At 38.3% G+C, this 21,326-nt stretch overlaps 3 protein-coding genes, 1 long non-coding RNA gene and 2 pseudogenes across 9 annotated transcripts; all 6 read left to right on the plus strand.

Moving 5' to 3' along the window:
- The first annotated feature begins 209 nt into the window (after positions 1 to 209).
- Positions 210 to 3,581, plus strand: LOC103340868 (putative glycosyltransferase At3g07620). Of its 4 annotated transcripts, none has more exons than XM_089042510.1 (6): positions 268 to 408; positions 634 to 686; positions 792 to 1,360; positions 1,448 to 1,578; positions 1,911 to 2,262; positions 2,634 to 3,581. In XM_089042510.1, the coding sequence occupies exons 2-6, from the start codon at positions 638 to 640 to the stop codon at positions 3,300 to 3,302; spliced, it is 1,770 nt and encodes a 589-aa protein (XP_088898636.1). In that variant the 5' UTR covers positions 268 to 408; positions 634 to 637; the 3' UTR covers positions 3,303 to 3,581. The 4 variants fall into 4 exon arrangements, with proteins under 4 accessions (XP_016651649.1, XP_088898636.1, XP_008242550.1 ...); XM_089042509.1 differs by having other exon boundaries at positions 269 to 408; positions 588 to 686; XM_016796163.2 differs by having other exon boundaries at positions 210 to 408; positions 588 to 1,360.
- Positions 3,582 to 4,159: 578 nt separating this feature from the next.
- Positions 4,160 to 7,830, plus strand: LOC103340867 (putative glycosyltransferase At3g07620). Of its 2 annotated transcripts, none has more exons than XM_089042185.1 (5): positions 4,160 to 4,447; positions 4,946 to 5,858; positions 5,940 to 6,070; positions 6,209 to 6,557; positions 6,893 to 7,830. In XM_089042185.1, coding segments are annotated over exons 1-5 (2,064 nt in total). In that variant the 5' UTR covers positions 4,160 to 4,445; the 3' UTR covers positions 7,562 to 7,830. The 2 variants fall into 2 exon arrangements, with proteins under 2 accessions (XP_088898311.1, XP_008242549.2); XM_008244327.3 differs by having other exon boundaries at positions 4,161 to 4,375.
- Positions 7,786 to 9,020, plus strand: LOC103340936 (serine/threonine receptor-like kinase NFP; annotated as a pseudogene).
- A 3,349-nt stretch (positions 9,021 to 12,369) lies between these two features.
- LOC103343390 (uncharacterized) lies at positions 12,370 to 18,178 on the plus strand (annotated as a pseudogene). The gene is made up of 6 exons (XR_016122463.1): positions 12,370 to 12,482; positions 12,599 to 12,722; positions 12,877 to 12,990; positions 13,122 to 13,202; positions 17,773 to 17,959; positions 18,110 to 18,178. The product of XR_016122463.1 is annotated as an uncharacterized LOC103343390 (transcript).
- A 753-nt stretch (positions 18,179 to 18,931) lies between these two features.
- LOC148914528 (uncharacterized) lies at positions 18,932 to 20,120 on the plus strand. The gene is made up of 3 exons (XR_016122466.1): positions 18,932 to 19,473; positions 19,677 to 19,781; positions 19,978 to 20,120. It is a non-coding gene; the product is annotated as an uncharacterized LOC148914528 (long non-coding RNA).
- A 12-nt stretch (positions 20,121 to 20,132) lies between these two features.
- LOC103343389 (uncharacterized) lies at positions 20,133 to 21,235 on the plus strand. The gene is made up of 4 exons (XM_089042193.1): positions 20,133 to 20,290; positions 20,393 to 20,490; positions 20,574 to 20,857; positions 20,957 to 21,235. The coding sequence occupies exons 1-3, from the start codon at positions 20,137 to 20,139 to the stop codon at positions 20,829 to 20,831; spliced, it is 510 nt and encodes a 169-aa protein (XP_088898319.1). The 5' UTR covers positions 20,133 to 20,136; the 3' UTR covers positions 20,832 to 20,857; positions 20,957 to 21,235.
- Positions 21,236 to 21,326: the final 91 nt, after the last annotated feature.

Raw genomic sequence — 21,326 nt, forward strand, 5'->3', positions numbered from 1 at the left:
ACGGCCAAGTGTCAAGTCCCTTCGAAGCGACGTCGTTAGCTAAACAAAAAGAACGACATGCCGTATTTACATTCAGAAGTTAGATCCCCACCTCCCGGACATTGTAGACGACATGACACATGTCGTAGGTCAATGTCTGCCTGCACTATGTGTTCTGCTCTTTGCCATGTTTTTACTACTTATGTATGTAAAACGCATGAATGACGAATGGATGGCTTCACCGTAATACTATGAAACAGAAAGGTCATTTTAGCAAGTACCTGCTGCTTCCGCTTCCAAAGTCGGAGTTTTCTAGGATTATAATAAGTTGGCATTGGCAAAGTAGTAGTAGCAGTTTCAGCTGCAGAACCCATGAACCGACACTTGACAAAAGCCTGAAGAGATCTTTTCTGGGCTCGCACATTCAAGGTACTCCATAGAAAGATTGATTCTTTACCTCATTTGATCTTGTAAAGTCTTTAAATTTATGGGTTTTTTTTTAAAAAAAAATTTGAATATATTGTGTAGGTTCCTTATAAAATCACAATCTTTCCTGTTTTAGATTTGGCGAAATTTCCATTTACAAATTACAATGTAATTTCTTTCAGATATTGAAGTGTTGTTAAAAACAAGTGGTTGACTGTGCAATTTCAGTGATATGGATATTGCTGGCAACATTGAAATCCGGAGACTGCTGTTGATAATCGGTGGGGTGGTTGTTATTGTAGTTGTATCTCAGTGTTTTGAGCTTCCCCCTGGTAAAAAGTTTTACTTTTCACCTGCTGATATGGGTTCAACTTCAACATCCACAGTTTTTGCCAATGTTAGCAGCTCAAACGACTCAAAGCCTAGCAAGTCTAATGTTGGTGTTGTAGTGGGCCTAGTGGCTAATGATACTGATGTTTCAGATTTGGCACCAGACGAGAATTTAACCCTTGATGAGAATTTTCCGGCGGGGACGGATAGAAATGCAGATGATATTTCTGTTCAGGAAAAGCCTATCGATTTTAGAAATGATTCCTTACAGAAGACTGATAAAACAGATGAAAGTTACAAGGCAGACAATGGACCTAAAACAAGCTCTGGTTTAACAGTGAGTGAAGGTAGAAATGAAGCTGGCATTGTGCCAGTTGTATGGCAAGGAATCTCTACAGAGAGTCCGGAAACCTTAAATGCAGATTCAAAGGGCAATGTGAAACAAACTACAGAAACCCAAATTGAGCATCAAAAGACTGAGCTATGGCAACCTGTTCCAGTCACCTTGAATGGCAATTCTACAATGACTAGTATTTCCATACTAAAGAAGTGGAATCCACGACCAACATCACTATCCCAGATGAATGCATTATTGCTTCGAATTCCTGTTTCTTCTCCTTCAATGGTACGAATTTAAATTTGAGGTTCCAATTTGGGCAACAAGGAATGAGTTAAAGTTTCTCGATACTCACTTGTCTTTTATTTGCACCAGAGTCCACGGCGGTATTCTACACGTGATCGTGAACTTCAATCTGCAAAACTAGAGATTGAGAATGCTCCCATTATAAGGAACAATCCAGGACTTAGTGCTTCTGTTTTCCGAAATCTTTCCAAATTTATAAGGTAAGCCCGTTTTGTTTAGATACCTAATCTGTCCACTATGTATATGCATGTATAAAATGCTTTATTTTCATTTTCTTTTAGTGGTTGCTTGTACTGCTTCAGTTATGTCTATGTTTTTACTTTCAATTTGGGACTTATCAATCTCTACAGATTCTCTTCGTGCTTTTAGAGATATATGAGCATCCTCTTTTTAGATATGGAATTGTGAATATTGCTCTGATTCCATGTTGCCTTGTTTGTCTCTTCAAGGAGTTGAAAGTTTGAAATGTAGACTTCTTTGTGGAAACCCATTACAAATTTTATCTTGATATTTTATATGTATTCTGTTGCAGGAGTTATGACTTGATGGATCACATGCTCAAAGTTTATATCTACAAGGAAGGTGAGAAGCCTGTATTCCATCAGCCTTTGATGAGAGGAATTTATGCCTCAGAAGGGTGGTTTATGAAACTAGTTGAGGGGAATAAAAAATTTGTTGTGAGGGACCCGAGAAAAGCTCATTTATTCTATTTACCCTTTGATTCGCATATGCTAAGGTTGACCCTTTCTGGACAAAATGTCAAAAATGGTAAGAAGGTCCTAGAGAAATACTTGAAGAGCTATGTTGGGTTAATTGCAAGAAAGTATTCTTTCTGGAACAGAACGGAAGGAGCAGATCATTTTCTTGTTGCTTGTCATGACTGGGTATGGTTCTCATGCATCAATCTAATTTTAATGTCATAGTTTCAGAGTCACCAATCTTTCTCTTCTCTTTCAAAGTTGATGAGTTTGTGTGGAGTATAAGTCCTATTCAGCACCATGAGCATTATTTGTTAGTCTAGAATAACTATTAATCGAGGAGCTGTGCTTCCTCAATTATGGATTACAACTAGACGGATGTTGGTGAATTGGTTTTCTCCTGTTAGTTTGGGTGATAATGATGCGGTTTTCTCCTATATGTTTCTGCCTTTTGCCTTTTCAAGGGGAAAATGGACACTCTCAGTCATATTGAACTGCATTATACCATCCTCTATCAAAGCCTTTATCTAATGCAGCCTTGTCATATGGAATTTCAGGCCCCAAAACTCACAAAACAGTGCATGAAGAATTGCATCAGATCTCTCTGCAATGCCAATGTTGGTAGAGACTTCAAAATTGGCAAGGACACCAGTCTACCTGTTACATATATACGTTCCGTTGAGAACCCTTTGCAGGATCTTGGAGGAAAACCGGCTTCAGAAAGATCTATTCTTGCCTTCTTTGCCGGGGGCATGCATGGATATCTCCGACCAATTCTACTACACTACTGGGAGAACAAAGAACCTGACATGAAAATCTTTGGCCCAATGCCACATGACATTGAAAGCAAAAGAATTTACAGGGAATACATGAAGAGCAGCAAGTATTGCATATGTGCCAGGGGTTACGAGGTTCACACACCTCGAGTGGTTGAGGCCATATTCTATGAGTGTGTGCCAGTCATCATATCAGATAACTACATGCCTCCTTTCTTTGAGGTATTTAATTGGGAGGCATTTGCAGTTTTTGTACAAGAGAAGGATATCCCTAATTTGAGAGACATTCTGCTTTCAATCCCAGAAGAGAAGTACCTTACGATGATGTCGAGTGTAAAGATGGTGCAACAACATTTCTTTTGGCACAAGAAACCCGTGAAGTATGATTTATTTCATATGATACTTCATTCAGTTTGGTACAATAGAGTTCTTCAGATAAAAACCAGATGAAAATGCGAGATTTTCAGGTTCTCTGGTACTGAAAAAGAAGACTGGGGGCTGTAAACTAAAGGTTGCTGTAAACAAGCAGTAAAGAAATAGAGAGCTAGAAACCAGACTGACTCTACCGATGATTTCTTGCCCCTGAAATTGAGAATGAAGCTGACAGAGAGATTTGTTGAAGTACAAGGAAATTCTAGCTTAGTGGGGATTGTGTATGTAAATGGCCAATTGTGTCAAAATATTCAACAGAATAAGAAAAAAGTAACTACAGATTGTGTTTTTGCTTCTTATGAGCTTGAAGTAGTGTTAGTTAAAGATCAAATAATAGAAATTGCTCTACCTGTGGATTATATGTAGATTGATCTGACAATAAGAGATTGTACAACCGGCTCATTCAAAAAAAATCATATTTATGGTAGGCCTTTGTCTTAAAGAAAAGTTTGTAGCACTAATATATAGAGACCACCCAAAAAGGATAAATGAAAATGACGCTGATGGGATTCGTACGAAATCATTTTGTCTACTTTTTAGTTATTTAGTATTTTTACTTCTAGTGGAGCACCAGACCAGAGGATGCCAAAATGTCAGTTAATGGTCAACACTGAACAGTGGCAGTCGTGTGAATTGAGTAACAACTAATAACCAAAGTGTACTTTCACTTTTGTAGTGGTCCTTTTAAGCCAACAAAAAAAAGAAGATAATGAATACAGTAAGTAAGCCAGATGGCATCATGTCAGAGTGAAGACAAAAACCAATGAATTTCAGCAAAAAAAAAAAAAAAGCTTGTACCGATCAATTGTAAAAATTTATATTTCATTTAAGGAATAGTATTTTAAATCAATAATTGGATGAGACTGAAGAGTGAGATGCTCTTCCTTCTTTAAACGGACTTTCAAAGGACCAAACTTGGAAAAGCCGTCTTCTTTACTTCCCAAAAACAAAGAAAAGCCGTGTTCTTTGCAAAAGGTTTCTTATTTCCTTTTTTGGGTTATACTCATACATACTGAACTGCTCAGTTTTGGGTTTTTCTGTTTGGCTTCAAAGGAAATTCAGCCTCAAGTTTTGCGCTTTCCTATACTCAGGTCAGTTAGGGTCTTTCATTTTCTCGGGAACCAAACAAGAATAGCATTTCCTGTTGCTAATGCCTCCAGAATGTTAGTGTTTCTCAGTCACTCAGATAAGGCATAGATTCATAAACTAGACTAGAATGCCTGCCAATTGTAACTGAAATTGCTTGAGTTCTGTTTCACATTATTGATGATGAAGCTTAATTAATGTGTGTATAACTATTAAATTAGCCTTAATTAGTAATCTCTATTGAGCCAGCCAGCCAGCTTTCATTTTTGTTTTTTGGTAATTAAATTAAGGATTTTGCTATCATGTTTATATGATGTGAGTGAGGTGATTTTGAATTGTTGTTTCAGTTTTTTCACTATAACAAAGTTAGCCTTATTGGTGCTCTCTCCTCTTTAACTGTTCATGAACTTCACTGTTTGTTTTGGTCTCTACCCTGATTACATGTTAACAATTCCAAATATTAATGCCTCAAACTCTTGTATTTATTTTTCCAATGTGTGATTCTGGGTTGTCTATAGTGCCTATCTGATTGTAATTTGTATGTATAATTTTATCATTGTGGGAACTTTATGCAGGACTTGGCAAGTATTAGGGCCTGGTATGAAGTACTCATTTCAATTTCCTAAGATATATCATGTAGAAACCCGGAGATGGCTTTTTCTTTTGGGAGTACTGGCTGTTACTTACGTATCGTTTCAGTCATTGTTGCTTCCCTATGGAAATGCTCTTCGGTCTCTGTTGCCTCAGAATGAGGTTCAAGAACAATTCAAAGGTAGCGGCGTCTTCTCTATTCATTCTTCTGCCAAGTCTGTGATGGTCCGCAATTCTCTTACGGTACATTCTTCTTCGGATTTTATTGATGTTTCAATGTTTAGTGGGGTGGAGAAAGCTGCTGGTAACTCTGGTCTTGGAGGAGAAATTGGACATGATCGTGGACGGAAGGGAAAGGATGTACATAAGGAAATTGATTTAATATTAGAAGAAAAAGGGATAGATAATACTTTTGCAAATACCATTCACAGAAATGTAGATCACAATTTTCCGTCTGAGAATGTGGTAGACACAAATGGAAGTCTAGCATTAGTCAGCATTGAAAATCAAGAAAATGGTTCTGTTCAGGATAAGGCTAATGTGGCTAAGTATGGCTTCCCTTTGGAGCGGATTGTGTTACCAAACTATGAAACTTCTACTGAGAATACTTTGAAAGAAAATTCAAATCTGACAGCGAAAAAATCTGATGGTGTCAAGACTGGTTTCCCATCCTCTCCACTCATTTTACCTGCAGCAGCTTCGTTGGCAAATGCGACCAATGCTTCTGTTGGTTCTACGTCCTTCAAAAGTGATGTTGTGACTTCAAAAAATGGTTCTGTGGTGATGACAAATCCTGGGAGGAAGAAGATGAAGAGTGAATTGCCACCAAAGTCAATAACATCAATATATGAGATGAATCATATACTAGTGCGGCACCGTGCGTCTTCACGTTCTTTGGTATAAATATTTCTGTTGCCAACCTAATCATCCCTTAATCAGTTTATGTAGGGGTTCCTAACTTCTTATATTTTGTTGCAGAGACCACGATGGTCCTCTGTACGTGACCAGGATATCCTAGCTGTGAAGTCACAGATCGAGCATCCTCCTGTTGCAATAAATGATCGAGAACTTTATGCCTCTCTCTTTCGAAATGTTTCTATGTTTAAAAGGTAATTGGAATTAAAATAGGAGTTGATTTGATTTTAATCCTACATTGAAGCCTAATTTGCCATTATCAAGTGATGCTCTTTTTTCTTTTTTTAACAAGAAAGTGATTCTTTTGAAAGTAATAGTTCTTCCATTATCAGGAGTTACGAACTTATGGAACGCACACTGAAAATCTATATCTACAAGGATGGAAACAAGCCCATCTTCCATCAACCAATACTCAAGGGGTTATATGCTTCAGAAGGATGGTTCATGAAACTGATGCAGGGATATAAGCGCTTTGTTGTGAAGGATCCACGAAAGGCGCATCTGTTTTATATGCCATTTAGTTCACGGATGCTAGAGTACACCCTATATGTACGTAACTCTCACAACCGTACAAACCTACGCCAATTTTTGAAGGAATATTCTGAAAAAATTGCAGCCAAGTATCCTTACTGGAACAGAACTGGTGGAGCAGATCATTTTCTTGTTGCTTGCCATGACTGGGTATGCTCTCCATGCATCTTTCCTTGTCCTTGATTTTGCTTGGGTGACTAATGTCTTCTTTGTTATTTTGATAAGATACAAAGAGAGTAGAATGAGATTTATGACCTAAGCTTTCACTTCCAAATGAATCTTATCATATTGGCCCATGTGAATACCAAATCTAGTGAGGTATTTGTTTAAACCGACCAAAGGACCGTTTTCAAAAGTGGAACACCATATATTCTGCCCATAAATGTGTGCTTGTTTGAGCCCATAATGACTGCAATTTCCTACATGTGTGTGTGTGTCTCTTTCTGTGTGCATGTATTCTTAATATGAAAGGTTGGCTTTTATAGGCTCCTTATGAAACAAGGCACCATATGGAACGTTGCATGAAAGCCCTCTGCAATGCTGATGTAACCAGTGGCTTTAAAATAGGAAGGGATGTGTCCCTTCCAGAAACGTATGTTCGTTCTGCGAGAAATCCTCTTAGAGATCTTGGCGGCAAACCTCCTTCTCAGAGGCAGATTCTTGCCTTTTATGCTGGAAATATGCATGGCTATTTACGTCCAATTCTGCTAGAGTACTGGAAAGACAAAGACCCTGATATGAAGATCTTTGGTCCAATGCCTCCTGGTGTTGCAAGCAAAATGAACTATATCCAGCATATGAAGAGCAGCAAATACTGTATCTGCCCCAAGGGTTATGAGGTCAACAGCCCACGGGTGGTCGAAGCAATATTTTACGAGTGCGTACCTGTGATCATATCTGACAATTTTGTTCCACCATTTTTTGAGGTTTTGGATTGGGGGGCATTCTCAGTAATTCTTGCAGAGAGAGACATTCCAAACTTGAAAGAGATACTGCTTTCAATACCGGAAGAGAAGTATATTCAGATGCAGCGAGGGGTCAGGAAGGTTCAAAAGCATTTTCTTTGGCATGCTAAGCCCCTCAAGTATGATCTCTTCCACATGACTCTTCACTCAATTTGGTACAACAGAGTTTTTCAGATAAAAATCCGGTAAGGTTGCTTAAGTATGGTGAAATGTTAAGAGCAGACGGCAGAGGTGGAAATGTAAATGCCAGTCCCAGAAATAGAAATGGGGCTGTTTTTCTTCTCTGTAATATATCAGCTTCTTATTCTCCCTGCGAATTTGTAGAAATAGTTTCAGTTAAAAATCTAGCCCATGAAATAACTGCAGGTAAAAGCTTCATGTACTATTTTCAGCTTTCACCTTGTCAATTGTAATTACACATTGCTATTGAAAGCTCAGTAGTTGCTTTATTGATTGTACTTTCAGCGGTCTTGGTGGTCTATGCTTGTAAATTATCAAATAAGAGGAAACCTTTCAAGGTCACAAACTATGAGCCGGAGATGGTTCAGGATAAGTTACTTACTGGGATTTCACAGTATCTAGGTAAGCCAATCATGTACGGAAAAGAAATGATTATGGAGGCAACCATGAACCTTGATGAACATTGTAAAATTGGGGGTTCAATTTACAGAGGCACTATGTTTGGGAAGGTTTTAGCCTTAAAGAGAACCAAGGGAGATATCAAGGAGGAGCTGAACATCCTGCAGAAAGTAAATCATGTGAATTTGGTAAGTTTTCTGGGCACTTCATGGGAAACAGATGGAACTCGCTTCTTGGTTTACGAATACGCTGAGAACGGATCACTTGAAAAGTGGTTGCACCCCAACTCTGCTGCAGCTTCTTCATCAAGCTCTGCAGTGGCCAGCCTCACTTGGAGTCAGAGAATACACATAGCACTAGAGGTTGCCAATGGCCTGCAATACATGCATGATCACACTCAATCAAGCATTGTTCACTGGGATCTCAGAGCAAAGAACATCCTTCTAAATTCAAATTTTAAGCCCAAGATAGCAAATTTCTCAATGGCTAGAACTGTTGCAGATCCCATAATGCCAAAAGTGGATGCTTTCACATTCGGGGTCGTACTATTGGAGTTGCTCTCAGGAAAGAAGGCCTTGGAAACAAAAGACAAGGGCGAAATCGTTAGGTTGTGCAAAGAACTAAGGGCGGTGTTGAAGAGTGAAGAGGAGAGAGTGGACAGGTTAATCAGTGGATGGATCCAAAACTGGAGAACTGCTATCCTATTGATAGGGCTCTGAGTTTGGCAGCCCTGGCGTGGACATGCACACAAGAAAAGGCCTTGGCTAGGCCAAAAATGGCAGAAGTTGTCTTTACCCCCTTGACCAAGGAGTCAAGGTTTCCTGTTCGCTTTACCCCTACCGTTAACTCCTCCATAAGTCTACTAAAATTGCTGACATGGTAGGGATATTTCAATAATTTTGTACACGTGGATTATTTACTCATTAATTTATATGATGTGGCAAAATGGAACCCACCACAATCATAGACCAAAAATAATTTTCAATTATCTTAAAATAATTTAAAAATCAATTATACAAATATAATTATACAACATAAAATTTATAAATTAATTAATTAAGAAAGAAAACCCAACCAGTCCCAACTTTATTCCCCAGCTACACCAATGCCTCTATGCACCTCTCCTTTGTCAACAAACCCAGTGCAGCTTCCAACACCCTAGCCACCATCATCCTCCACCAAACCACCCTCCCAGATCTCCGCCTCGTGCCCTCCCCAACTGGATCTTTCCGCCACCTACAGTGAACAACTCCAATTGCACAAACTTCCCACAGCCACTCTCACTGACACACCCACCCTCCTCTGGCGAACCCATTCACGCCCTACCTCTCTATATCTAGAAATAATCGAAACAACAGTAATAAAGAGAGACATAGATGGTGGTGTTACCGAGCACCGAGATCGAATTTTTGGGGAGTTGAGTTTCTTGATAAATTTTGACGAAACAGAGAGAGAAATAGACACAGAGGACCACCACCACCACCCCTCCAACCCAACTCAATGCTCCCCTCTCCCCTCCCTCAATTATTTTTGCAACTTTCATTCTTTCATTCCTCTTAGGAATTTTTTTTATACAAATTTATAAATAAACCCAATCCTAGACATGTATTTATAAAAAATCCAAGTCTATTTAAACATGAAACACACCCAAAATCAACCCCAAAGTCAACTTTTTGGGTGTGTTTATAAATGGGTTTTGAGTGTGTGTAATGATGGGTTTTGGGTGTGTTTATAAAGTGTTTTGGGTGTTGGATTTTTTTATAATTTCAACCTCTATTTTGGGTGTTTTAGTGAAACTCCATTTTTTTTACTTGGTTTTCTCTTTGCCTGGGTGGGATATGGGTGGAAGGATTGGGGTGGCTGGAGGAGAGGTTGGGGGCTGGGGTAGGGTTTCTTTTATTTTCAATTTTATTTAACTTTATTTATTGTGTTAAATAATTGATATTTTTAATGTTTTAAATTATTTAAAGGTAAATAAATTTTTATTAATTTTTTATCCATGATAGAGTGTAGGTTCCACCTTGCCACGTCACCAAGATTATTGGATAATAAGCTATGTGTGCGAAATTACAAAAACACTCATATCACGTCAGTAATTTTAATATACTTTTGGATGGAGTTAACAGTAAGGGGTAAATTGAAACATGAAACCTTGGTCAAGTACAATAGGTCACTTTGACTTTTAATGAGTAAAGTGAGATTTGACCAAAGTTTCAGGGGGCACAACAGTAAATAAGCCTAATAACAACTACTTGTTGGAGTTTGATTGAAATACATGAACTTGAGTCCCATATTGGAAAAGAAGAGAAAGCATCTACTCCTTAGTAGGCTTATAGTTGGGCTTCGAGGCTCGAGAAAGGTTGGCTAATATATTACTTAATTACATATATTAAACTAAAGAAGTTGGCTAAAAAAAGAGAGTAAAGAAACTAATTTTATATGTTTAAAATTCAAATTTTTAATATATATTTTTTAAAAAGTGAGAAAACATCTCCCGACAAAATTTAGTACAGTCTATCCGTGAAATTTGCGGATCAGACCTCTCCGATGAATTTCACCTCTACCAAGAAATTTCATCGGAAGAGATCTAATCCGGAAAATTTACTGGATAGACAACGAATATTCGTCGGGAGAGGTTTAGAAAAATATATATAAGCTTAGTATCTTTAGGTCCAATAAATTTTTATTTTAAATTTTCTTTTTAGTAATTAAATAATATCTTAGCCTTATTTAATATGTAATTATGTTTTAATTTTTTATTTCTTTAGTGAATAATTAATTATTTTAATTAACTTCATAAATTATATTACTTAATAAATGGTAATTATTTTTTAATTATTTTGTTTAATCAAATATTTAAATACTAATTATTTACTAAGTAAATAATAATTAAAACATAACAAGTAATTGAAAAAGGAAAATGAAGATTATATAAAGGGTATAACCGTGCGGCTATAGCTTTAATATTCTATTTATAGAGTATAGCCGACCGGCTATAATGCTACAATATTCTATTTGTAAAGTACAGCCGATCGGCTATACTCTTTAATAAAAAAAATAGCCGCCAGGCTCTACGCTTAAAATATCATTTTTAATTAATTAAATAATATCTTAGACTTATTTAAAAACTTTCATTAGTAATTATGTTTTAATTATTATTTCTTTAGTGAATAATTAGTATTAAATGTTTTAATAAAAATCCTAGAAATTTGGTTTTGGTACCCAAATATTTCAGTATTCCAAAAATGAATTTTAGCCTTGAAACTTAAATCCAAGTCACAACATGATTCGATTATATCAACTACTTGTTGGAGTTTGATTGAAATACATGAACTTGAGTCCCATATTGGAAAAGAAGAGAAAGCATATACTCTTTAGTAGGCTTATGATTAGGGTTCGTTATGCGAGAAATCCTCTTAGAGATCTTGGAGGCAAACCCCCTTTTCAGAGGCAGATTCTTGCCTTTTATGCTGGAAATGTGCATGGTTATTTACGTCCAATTCTGATAGAGCACCAGAAGGACAAAGACCCTGATATGAAGATCTCTGGTTTAATGCCTCCTCGTGTTGCAATCAAAATGAACTACATCCAGCATATGAAGAGAAGCAAATAGTGTATCTGCCCCAAGACTTACGAGTTCAACAGCCCACGTGTGGCTATGCTGGATAAATAGAAATTTTCAGTCGTATAGCCGCACGGCTATAATGCATAAATAGAATTTTCGTAAAAGTATAGCCATACGGCGATACACTGTAAATAGAATTTTTCAAAGGTATAGCCGGTCGGCGATACCCAATTAATTAGCAGTCCGAGTGGCCGCATCCCACATCTGCAGAATATTGAAAAAACATAACTGACATTGAACTTGAACATGCACAATCACTTTAGAATTAGTAAAGTCATAGATTAAACCTTAACGACCCTATCCTAGGCGGGTCTAGGCGGAGCTAGGAGGGTCTGGGGGGTGCTAAGCGGGTCTAGGTGGGTCTAGGAGGGACTAGGCGGCACTCGGCGAGTCTAGGCTGCGCTAGGGGGGTCTAGGAGGGACTAGGCGGCCCTAGGCGGCGCTAGGCTGGTCTAGGAGGGACTAGGCGGCCCTAGGCGGAGCTAGGCGGGTCTAGGAGGTTCTAGGCGGCACTAGGCCGGCCTAGGTGGCGCTAGGCGGGTCTAGGCGGGTCTAGGCGACGCTAGGCAGGTCTGGGTGCCAGGGTGGGTCTGTCGTATTTTTTCCAGGTACGTGTGCCATTTTCTTCGTTGAAGCTGATATTTCGAGCAAGAATTGTATCAGATGCACCACCTTTTGAACCCAGCAATATTGCGTCATTGCAGGCACAGTTCTACGGCCACTTTCTTTTTGTCTATTCTTTCACTTCATTTTCTTCTATGTTTATTGATGGGATTCAAAATTATAGTAGCTCATGTTTAGCAAGTTTGAATTTGAAGGGAAACTGAATCCTACTTTTGTGGAAGGGGCATTTAAGCTCCCATTATCAAGCATACGAGCATATCTAAAAGAGCCTATTACTCCCAGGTTTCACATTCTTTTCATTTTGTTGGATTATCTTCGTATGAGTAAACATAATTGATCTGCTATGTGCATTTTCTGTTTTAGTCTTTAAAGAATCTCTTTGCTTGTGTTCCGTGTAGGTTCGAACATGTAGGTTCTGCAGGAATTACCCGACCTGACATGCCTGGACTTGATCTGAGTAAACAACCTCCTGCTGTTCGCTTAAACAAGGAATTGGATTTTATCCTAACATTCAAGTTGAAGGTTTCATACTAATTCATTGCATGCTGTTTGATATTTTTATATATAATCAGTGTATCAAAATAGAACTTCTTAGCTCTTTTCTGTTCTTTTTCTTTTTCGGGGTCAGATTTAGCTCTTTTGATTTTGTACATTGATAAGTTGTGGAGCAGGGCAGGGGGAGGATTTAATATGGGAAAGTGGAATACCATATACAGTTGTGAGGCCTTGTGCATTACCTGAGGAGCCTGCCGGAGCAGATCTCATTTTTAACCAAGGAGACAATATAACGGTATATAATCAAATAGAAGATCACTATTCTCTCTTTGTTGTATGCCTGTGATGACATGTATTGCTCTTTCCTTCCCTTATAATAGTAATAATATCTGAATGTTATGATTTATAGTATTTATAAATATGCAGGGTAAGATATCAAGAGAGGAGGTTGCTTAGATTTGTGTAGCTGCGTTGGAAAGCCCCTATGCATCTGGCAAGACATTTGAGGTCACAGCCCGACTTATGTCCCTTAATTGTGTGTTGTGTGCTGTGGCTGTAATTTGCTATTTTTGGAAGTTAAAAGCTTTTGCAGATTCTGAGATTCTTATAAACTCATTTGCAGGTTAAAAGTGTTGTGCCATTTAGTGAGCCATTTATAGTGGACCCTCAAAATCCACCCCCGAGAAGGACTACAATGTTTACTTTAAAACTTTGAAGGTGGAATTACAAGAAAGGAAATCCTCGAACAAGATCCTGTACCAGTGTAAAGTTTTGCATACATAGAGCTCATTGCAGGTGTATATACTCGTAGCAGATGAAAAACAGAGGCTTCTACAGGAACATACATAAGCAACCAAGATTATAAAGTTCTGTAGGACAAATCTACATGACTTAAAATGTTTCACATGAGATGATAGGTTCTCACTTTCAAAAGGCTATAGCCTTGATCACGATGAGGTCCAAACCTCCTGATTATGTATAGAAGTTTGAAATTTTTTTACAATTCAGCTTTATAATATTATTTTCTTTTCTACATATGAGTAGCTTATATAATGTTTTCTAATGATTTTAAAAATATACATACTTAAATTATTGTACATGTGTTTGGCCTTGAATGTTAAGTTAAAGACATTTGCAGAATCATGGCTTGTAACCATTTCAATGGCAGCGCAGCGCACACAGTTTGCAGCCTCGGCAAAAGAGTGAAGATGGAGATGAATGTCACAGTTTTATATCAAATCAAGAAGGAAATTCCAATGCTGCGGCTTATAAAACTAAGAAGAGCAAGCACTTTCTGTACACTACAGGCAGATTGTAGAAGCTTACAGGAAATTGGGCTATGACTAGCTTTGAGGGTTATTGTAGGTCAATTTTTCATTAAGACATTAGCCATAGCAATCAAGGCTCACGACCAATAGGGCAAGTATTCCGGCATTAAGTATACAAGTTCGATGTAAATGAAGAGTAATTTGAACCAATTAGTGCACGAGATTCATTTTGGAATGAAAAAGTGGTAAATCAAAGTGGCTGACAATAAAGAAACAGTTAAAAGTAGTGTTCTTAAAGTAAATTATTAATCAAAGTTAAAGAAATAGAAAAACTGAGGTTTAAACATATAAAACCACAACCGATCACCACCAAAACCTTCACAAAATTAAGGTATCACCCTCAACACTATGCTTGGCCTTGTTGTGTGACTCAAGTTCAGACCTGGAAGCATCAACATAACACAAACATTAAAAAAAAAATTGAAACATATTTTTAGAACTTTAGCTTGCTCACCACCACCACCAGCCTTTTGTGCTCATTGCTTGGGCTAATCACCTATAGTAGCAGTCTTACCACCATCATCCTCGTCTCCACCATCACATTTCTACAATCATATAGGCAATTATAAATGGGTGATTACCAACACCTAGTCAAACTATTGAAGCTTCACTTGCATGAAGTTCAAAGACAGAAACAGAATATATTGGTTAAAAGCAAGAGAGTCTAAAACCAACAGCTTTTTGTAAAGGCCTGAGGCAAGCAACACCTAAGTGACTAAGTAAACCACAATTCTAGAGAAATGCATTTTAGAAAAGCATTCTCCATTTACGGATAAATGAAATGATTTCAATGTGAATCGTCAAATGCAACCAGGGAATCAGTTTCCTTTCCTACTTTGTTGAACTATAAACTATCTGAATACTACATTGATCCGTTTTGGCTTGGCTACTTGTGATAAGTTACTTCTGTTAGTCACTAGTTCATTGCTTATAGCCTTAAAGGCACAGTGACATGCACAGATACAGACTTGCACATTTATACCTGGGAATCAGAGACCGACGTACAAGCACATTAAGAACATGAGAAAAGGCAAGGCCTGTTATGCTTTTTTGATGACCTTTTAGCTTGGTTTTAACCTGTGAGAGGAGCAGCCAGATTGTAAGCAATCCCATATTCCAGATATCATCACAAACTGACAAATTTAAGTTCAGTGAACAGAGACCTCATCAACCCGAACATTGAAAATTTGGATGGAAGAAATATTGGTGGGTAGATTGAAAAATCTGATTCTTTTTTTTTTTCCTAATTTTCAATAGGTGTGTGCAAAGTAGATGGTGGAGTAAGCATTTTGAAGGATGGTACAGAAGCACCACTGTCTTTTTAGATTGTCTTATGCATGGCACTTCAAAAGTTTCATAGACAATGCATATTCAGTAATCAACCAGTATGCTAGATATGTGTTGAATGAGAGAAATGTTCGGAGGAAACAACCTACCTTAAATGTCATCATATTGAAAAGGGATATTTTCCCCCCTGAAGCAGACATAACATATGAGTCCTTCTTTGAAAGTGCAAAGCATCGAACAGCATCTTCGGGGTTTGTATCGCTTATATCATTGGTCATCAATATTCAACTTGCGGGTTGCCACAATTGTGGTACAGTACTAGCTGTGGCCTACAAGAAACAAACATTTTAGTAAATGGCAAGCTTAAGGATACATAAAATGTTACAAAAATGCAACCATCTCTGTTAGGAATTCTAATACCTTAAGTCGTGTTTCGTTCGTTTCTTTTGCCATTTCCAGAGCTTGTGTACAGCATTAGATGATAATGCCAATACAAGGTTTTCCCACAACATTGCTCTTTTTCCATCTACAAGGTGTAGCATGCATGATGCACAAAGAAAAGAAAACAGAACAAAACATAAAATCTAAATCTAAAAATTTACAGATAAATAATCCTGACTCATGGATCTCTCAATTTAACACTGGCACGAGTGGGTTAGACATCCATTTCCACAAGCAGAAAAAAAGTTCTACAGGATGTTCTGAGTGTTAGAATGCTCAAGCACGTTATATGAGTATGCATATAAAGTATAAGACCAATAAGGTTTGAATAGCCCATCTTAGTGAATAACTAGTATTTAAATATTTAAATATATTTTATTTTTATTCAATAATATGTGAGTATTTTGAGAATAATATGTGAATTTTGTGTGTATTATTGAAAATTTTGTAAAAAAACAATATGAGTATTAAACGTGAAAATTCTAAATTCTTTATACGAGTAATAACTTTGGAAAAATAAAAACTCAAGATGGGACAATAGAGACTCGGGTAATGGCCTAATAGTAATGGATTATGCTCTAAACTACTCTTATCGATATACAAAAATTGAGGAAAAACAATTATAAAAAAAAGATCACAATATCTATGTAAAGAGTATATCCGCTCGGCTATACTATTTATCAAAAAGAATTAAAAACGACCCGCGTAGAGCCGTGCGGCTATACTGTTTTTTATTAAAAAAAATTAATTCGGCTTATAGCCGCACTCGGCTATACTATTTATTTATAGACCCGCCTAGCGCATGATTTGTGAAAAGCGTATAGGAGCATGGCTATGCTATATAAATTGAATTTTTCAAACATATAGCCACGCGGCTGTACTCCACAAATAAAATTGCTTGCAGGAATAAGGTACCAAGCTAATACAATAGCTCCACTGCACTAGATGGTTGGACCTGTTAAGGAACTGTGTGTCAATTCTGTTATCATATCTGTTTAGTCTATTCTTGTATATTCTTTTCAAAGATGGGTCTAGCTTGCCATATTGCAAAAATTCACAGTGAGGTAATGAGTCATTACTCTGCGATCATTGCTGACTGAGTGTTGTGAAATTTGTCTTCCCTTTTCATTTGCTTTCTTGGATAAAGGCATCTGTTGAGCACAAAGCATGGGAGCTCAAGCAATACATTGAGGAGCTTTACTGGGGATCCAGTAAGCGTGTGATGCTGCTGGGGTACAGAAAGGGCGGCGTTAATGCTGTAGCTGCATTGTGAATCTACTGGTGTGATTTGAAAAACAAAGTTGCTGGTTTAGCACTGGTACAGAGCCCCTATGGTGGCACACCCTTGGCTTCTGATATTCTTCGCGAGGCCATATTGCAAACAAAGAAACCCGCAGGATCATGAAGCTTTAAGCAGGCCTAGGCGGCGCTAGGCGGATCTAGGAGGTTCTAGGCAGGCTTAGGCGGCGCTAGGCGGGTCTAGGCGGGTCTGGGTGCCAGGGTGGGTCTGGTTCTTTAGGATTTAGGGTCTGGGTGCCAGGGTGGGTTTGTCGTATTTTTTCCAGGTACGTGTGCCATTTTCTTCGTTGAAGCCGATATTTCGAGCAAGAACTGTATCAGATGCACCACCTTTTGAACCCAGCAATATTGCGTCATTGGAGACAATATAACATTATATAATCAAATAGAAGATCACTATTCTATCTTTGTTGTATGCCTGATGACATGTATTGCTCTTTCTTTCCCTTATAATAATAATAATATCTGAATGTTATGATTTATAGTATATATATATATATATATATATATATATATATATATGCAGGGTAAGATATCAAGAGAGGAGGTTGCTCATATTTGTGTTGCTGTGTTGGAAAGCCCCTATGCATCTGGCGAGACATTTGAGGTCACAGCCCGACTTATGTCCCTTAATTGTGTGCTGTGTGCTGTGGCTGTATTTTGCTATTTTTGGAAGTTAAAAGCTTTTGCAGATTCTGAGATGCTTATAAACTCATTTGCAGGTTAAAAGTGTTGTGCCATTTAGTGAGCCATTTACAGTGGACCCTCAAAATCCACCCCCTGAGAAGGACTACAACGTTTACTTTAAAACTTTGAAAGATGGAATTACAGGAAAAGAAATCCTCGAACAAGATCCTGTACCAGTGTAATGTTTTGCATACATAGAGCTCTAATTTCAACCTTAACTCTGTAAGTATAATGGAGCTTAATATACTTCCATTTTCATCTGAGATAATTCTCTCAGCAATGAGTCAAGGACTAATGAGAAGAAAATCTGTCAACATATACATATATATTAATTCTCTCTCTCTCTCTCTCTCTCTCTCTCTCTCATTGCAGGTGTATATACTCGTAGCAGATGAAAAGCAGTGGCTTCTACAGGAACATACATAAGCGACCAAGATTATACTTCTACAGGAACATACATAAGCGACCAAGATTATAAAATTTTGTAGGACAAATCTACATGATTTAAAATGTTTCACCTGAGATGATAGGTTCTCACTTTCAAAAGGCTATAGCCTTGATCACGATGAGGTCCAAACCTCCTGATTATGTATATGGAACGTGGCACCATATGGAACGTTGCATCAAAGCCCTCTGCAATGATGATGTAACTGGCGGCTTTAAAATAGGAAAGGATGTGTCACTTCGGGAAACATGTGTTCGTTCTGCGAGAAATCCTCTTAGAGATCTTGGAGGCAAACCCCTTCTCAGAGGCAGATTCTTGCCTTTTATGTTGGAAATGTGCATGGCTATTTCCGTCCAATTCTGATAGAGCACTGGAAGGACAAAGACCCTGATATGAAGATCTTTGGTCCAATGCCTCCTGGTGTTGCAATCAAAATGAACTACATCCAGCATATGAAGAGAAGCAAATAGTGTATCTGCCCCAAGACTTACGAGTTCAACAGCCCACGGGTGGCTATACTATTTATAAAAAGAAAAAATAAATGGTATAGCCGGTCGGCTATACTGTATAAATATAATTTTTCAGATGTATAGCCGCACGGCTATAATTCATAAATAGAATTTTCTTAAAAGTATAGCCGTTCGGCGATACACTGTAAATAGAATTTTTCTTGGGTATAGCCGATCGGCTATACCCAATTGATTAACAGTCTCATTGACCGCATCCCACACCTGCAGAATATTGAAAAATCATAACTGACATTGGCTGACATTGAACTTGAACTTGCACAATTACTTTAGAATTGGTTAAGTCATAGATCAAACCTTAATGACCCAATCCTAGGTGGGTCTAGGCGGCGCTAGGAGGGTCTGGGCGGCGCTAGGCGGGTCTAGGCGAGCCTAGGCGGGGCTAGGCGGGTCTAGGAGGGTCTAGGCAGCCTTAGGCGGCACTAGGCGGGTCTAGGCGGCACTAGGCGGGTCTTGGAGATTCTAGGCGGCCCTAGGCAGCACTAGGCGGGTCTAGGCTGCGCTAGGCGGGTCTAGGAGGTTCTAGGCGGCGCTAGGCGGACCTAGGCGGCCCTAGGTGGGTCTAGGCGGGTTTGGGCCGCGCTAGGCGGGTCTGGGTGCCAGTGTGGGTCTGATTCTTTAGGGTTTAGGGTCTGGGTGCCAGGGTGGGTCTGTCGTATTTTTTCCAGGTACGTGTGCCATTTTCTTCGTTGAAGCCGACATTTCTAGCAAGAACTGTATCAGATGCACCACCTTTTGAACCCAGAAATATTGCGTCATTGCAGGCACAGTTCTGCAGCCACTTTCTTTTAGTATATTCTTTCACTTCATTTTCTTCTATGTTTATTGATGGGATTCAAAATTTTTACAGCTCATGTTTAGCAAGTTTGAATTTGATGGGAAACTGAATCCTACTTTTATCAGAAGTATGACTTACTGTAACTGTTTTGCATTTCTCAAATCTCAATCTAGTCATCTTCATTGTTAGATTGGTGATGTTAATGGTTTACAATTTGATTGGAGATTGGCAATTTCTTGTTGGAGAAGTTCTGTCGTACGTGTACGTTAGATGTGCTCATCTTCAAATTTGTAGGTAAAAGAAGTATATTTCAATTATGCAAACTGATGGACTCGCATTCCGTAGAGTCTATGAATAGTTTCCTTGAGTTTTAATTCAGATTGGATTCTGTTTTACTCAGTGCAAATAATTCATTGCTTTTAATTACAAGTCGTTGTTTCATTCTTTTAGGTTCTCATAGTTGAGCTTCATTTTTGCATTTGTCTGCCAGACATCTCGAGTACAGAAAACATTGCAAGGTTCATCTGACAATATTGGATGGTTGCCACGCGCTCCTGGCATGCCTGATGCGGAGGATGGTACAGCAAGATTCTTGGAATTGCTTACAGGAATAAGGTACCAAGCTAATACAATAGCTCCACTGCACTAGATGGTTGGACCTGTTAAGGAACTCTGTGTCAATTCTGTTATCATATCTGTTTATTCTATTCTTGTATATTCCTATTGCTTGCATGTCATGCTATATACTTCAGGAATGGGGAGCCACACATTGCCTAGCTCATTTGTCTATCTGCTTATTCCGGGTAAAGAAAATTTATTTTTCCCTTTGGACTTTGTTCTTCTCCCTTGTTCAATCCACATTTAGCGTTGTAGCACCTATAGTTATGGGAACTTTGATTTTCCAGGACTCTTTAGCAATCACGGCCCATTATACTTTGTTGGAACAAAGAAATTCTTTTCGAAGATGGGTCTAGCTTGCCATATTGCAAAAATTCACAGTGAGGTAATGAGTCATTACTCTGTGATCATTGCTGACTGAGTTTTGTGAAATTTGTCTTCCCTTTTCATTTGTTTTCTTGGATAAAGGCATCTGTTGAGCACAATGCATGGGAACTTAAGCAATACATTGAGGAGCTTTACTGGGAATCCAGTAAGCGTGTGATGCTGCTGGGGTACAGCAAGGAGGGTGTTGATGCTGCAGCTGCATTGTCAATCTACTGGTGTGATTTGAAAGACAAAGTTGCTGGTTTAGCACTGGTACAGAGCCCCTACGGTGGCACACCCTCGGCTTCTGACATTCTTCGCGAGGCCAGATTGCGAACAAAGAAACCCGCAGGATCATGAAGCTTTTGATATGCAAGCTAATTTAGGTAATAGCACCAATACCCGAGCTTGTTGAAAGTCCTTTTGTGTATATACTGAATTACAAGTTGTGTTTGGAAACATCTCAATTCATATTTGCATTGTAGGGTGACATTCGGGCACTGGAGGATCTTACTTGTGAGAAGCGAAAGGAGTTCATCATGAACCACAAGCTGCCATATGAACTACATCCACATGGCTACACTATTAATATAAAAAAAAAGGAATAAAAAAAGACCCCTGTAAAACATTTGAAGTATCGCCGGACAGCTATCCTATTAATTTTTTTTTAAAAGGACTCGCCTAGAGCTCAGCGTGTGTTTTGTGAAAAGCATATAGCTGCGTGGCCATACTCTATAAATAGAAATTTTCAAATGTATAGCCGCCCGGCTATACTCCATGAATATAATTTTTCAAGAGTATCGTAATACCCATTGAATACCATAATCTGAATTTCTCTTTTTCAGTTACTTTAAT

Source organism: Prunus mume, linkage group LG8 (assembly GCF_029339155.1).
Source record: "Prunus mume cultivar Tortuosa linkage group LG8, ASM2933915v1, whole genome shotgun sequence".
Taxonomy (NCBI): Eukaryota; Viridiplantae; Streptophyta; class Magnoliopsida; order Rosales; family Rosaceae; genus Prunus; species Prunus mume.

Bases quoted from the DNA above. Each gene is read 5' to 3' on its own strand.
- LOC103340867 (XM_089042185.1), top strand. The intron at 5,859-5,939 runs GTATAAATATTT...ATTTTGTTGCAG, and splicing joins GTGCGTCTTCACGTTCTTTG to AGACCACGATGGTCCTCTGT. The intron at 6,071-6,208 runs GTAATTGGAATT...TTCCATTATCAG, and splicing joins AATGTTTCTATGTTTAAAAG to GAGTTACGAACTTATGGAAC.
- LOC103340868 (XM_016796163.2), top strand. From the start codon at position 638: ATGGATATTGCTGGCAACATTGAAATCCGGAGACTGCTGTTGATAATC. The intron at 1,361-1,447 runs GTACGAATTTAA...TATTTGCACCAG, and splicing joins CTGTTTCTTCTCCTTCAATG to AGTCCACGGCGGTATTCTAC. The intron at 2,263-2,633 runs GTATGGTTCTCA...ATGGAATTTCAG, and splicing joins TTGTTGCTTGTCATGACTGG to GCCCCAAAACTCACAAAACA.
- LOC103343389 (XM_089042193.1), top strand. From the start codon at position 20,137: ATGGTTGGACCTGTTAAGGAACTCTGTGTCAATTCTGTTATCATATCT. The intron at 20,291-20,392 runs GTAAAGAAAATT...TTGATTTTCCAG, and splicing joins TGTCTATCTGCTTATTCCGG to GACTCTTTAGCAATCACGGC. The intron at 20,491-20,573 runs GTAATGAGTCAT...TCTTGGATAAAG, and splicing joins TTGCAAAAATTCACAGTGAG to GCATCTGTTGAGCACAATGC.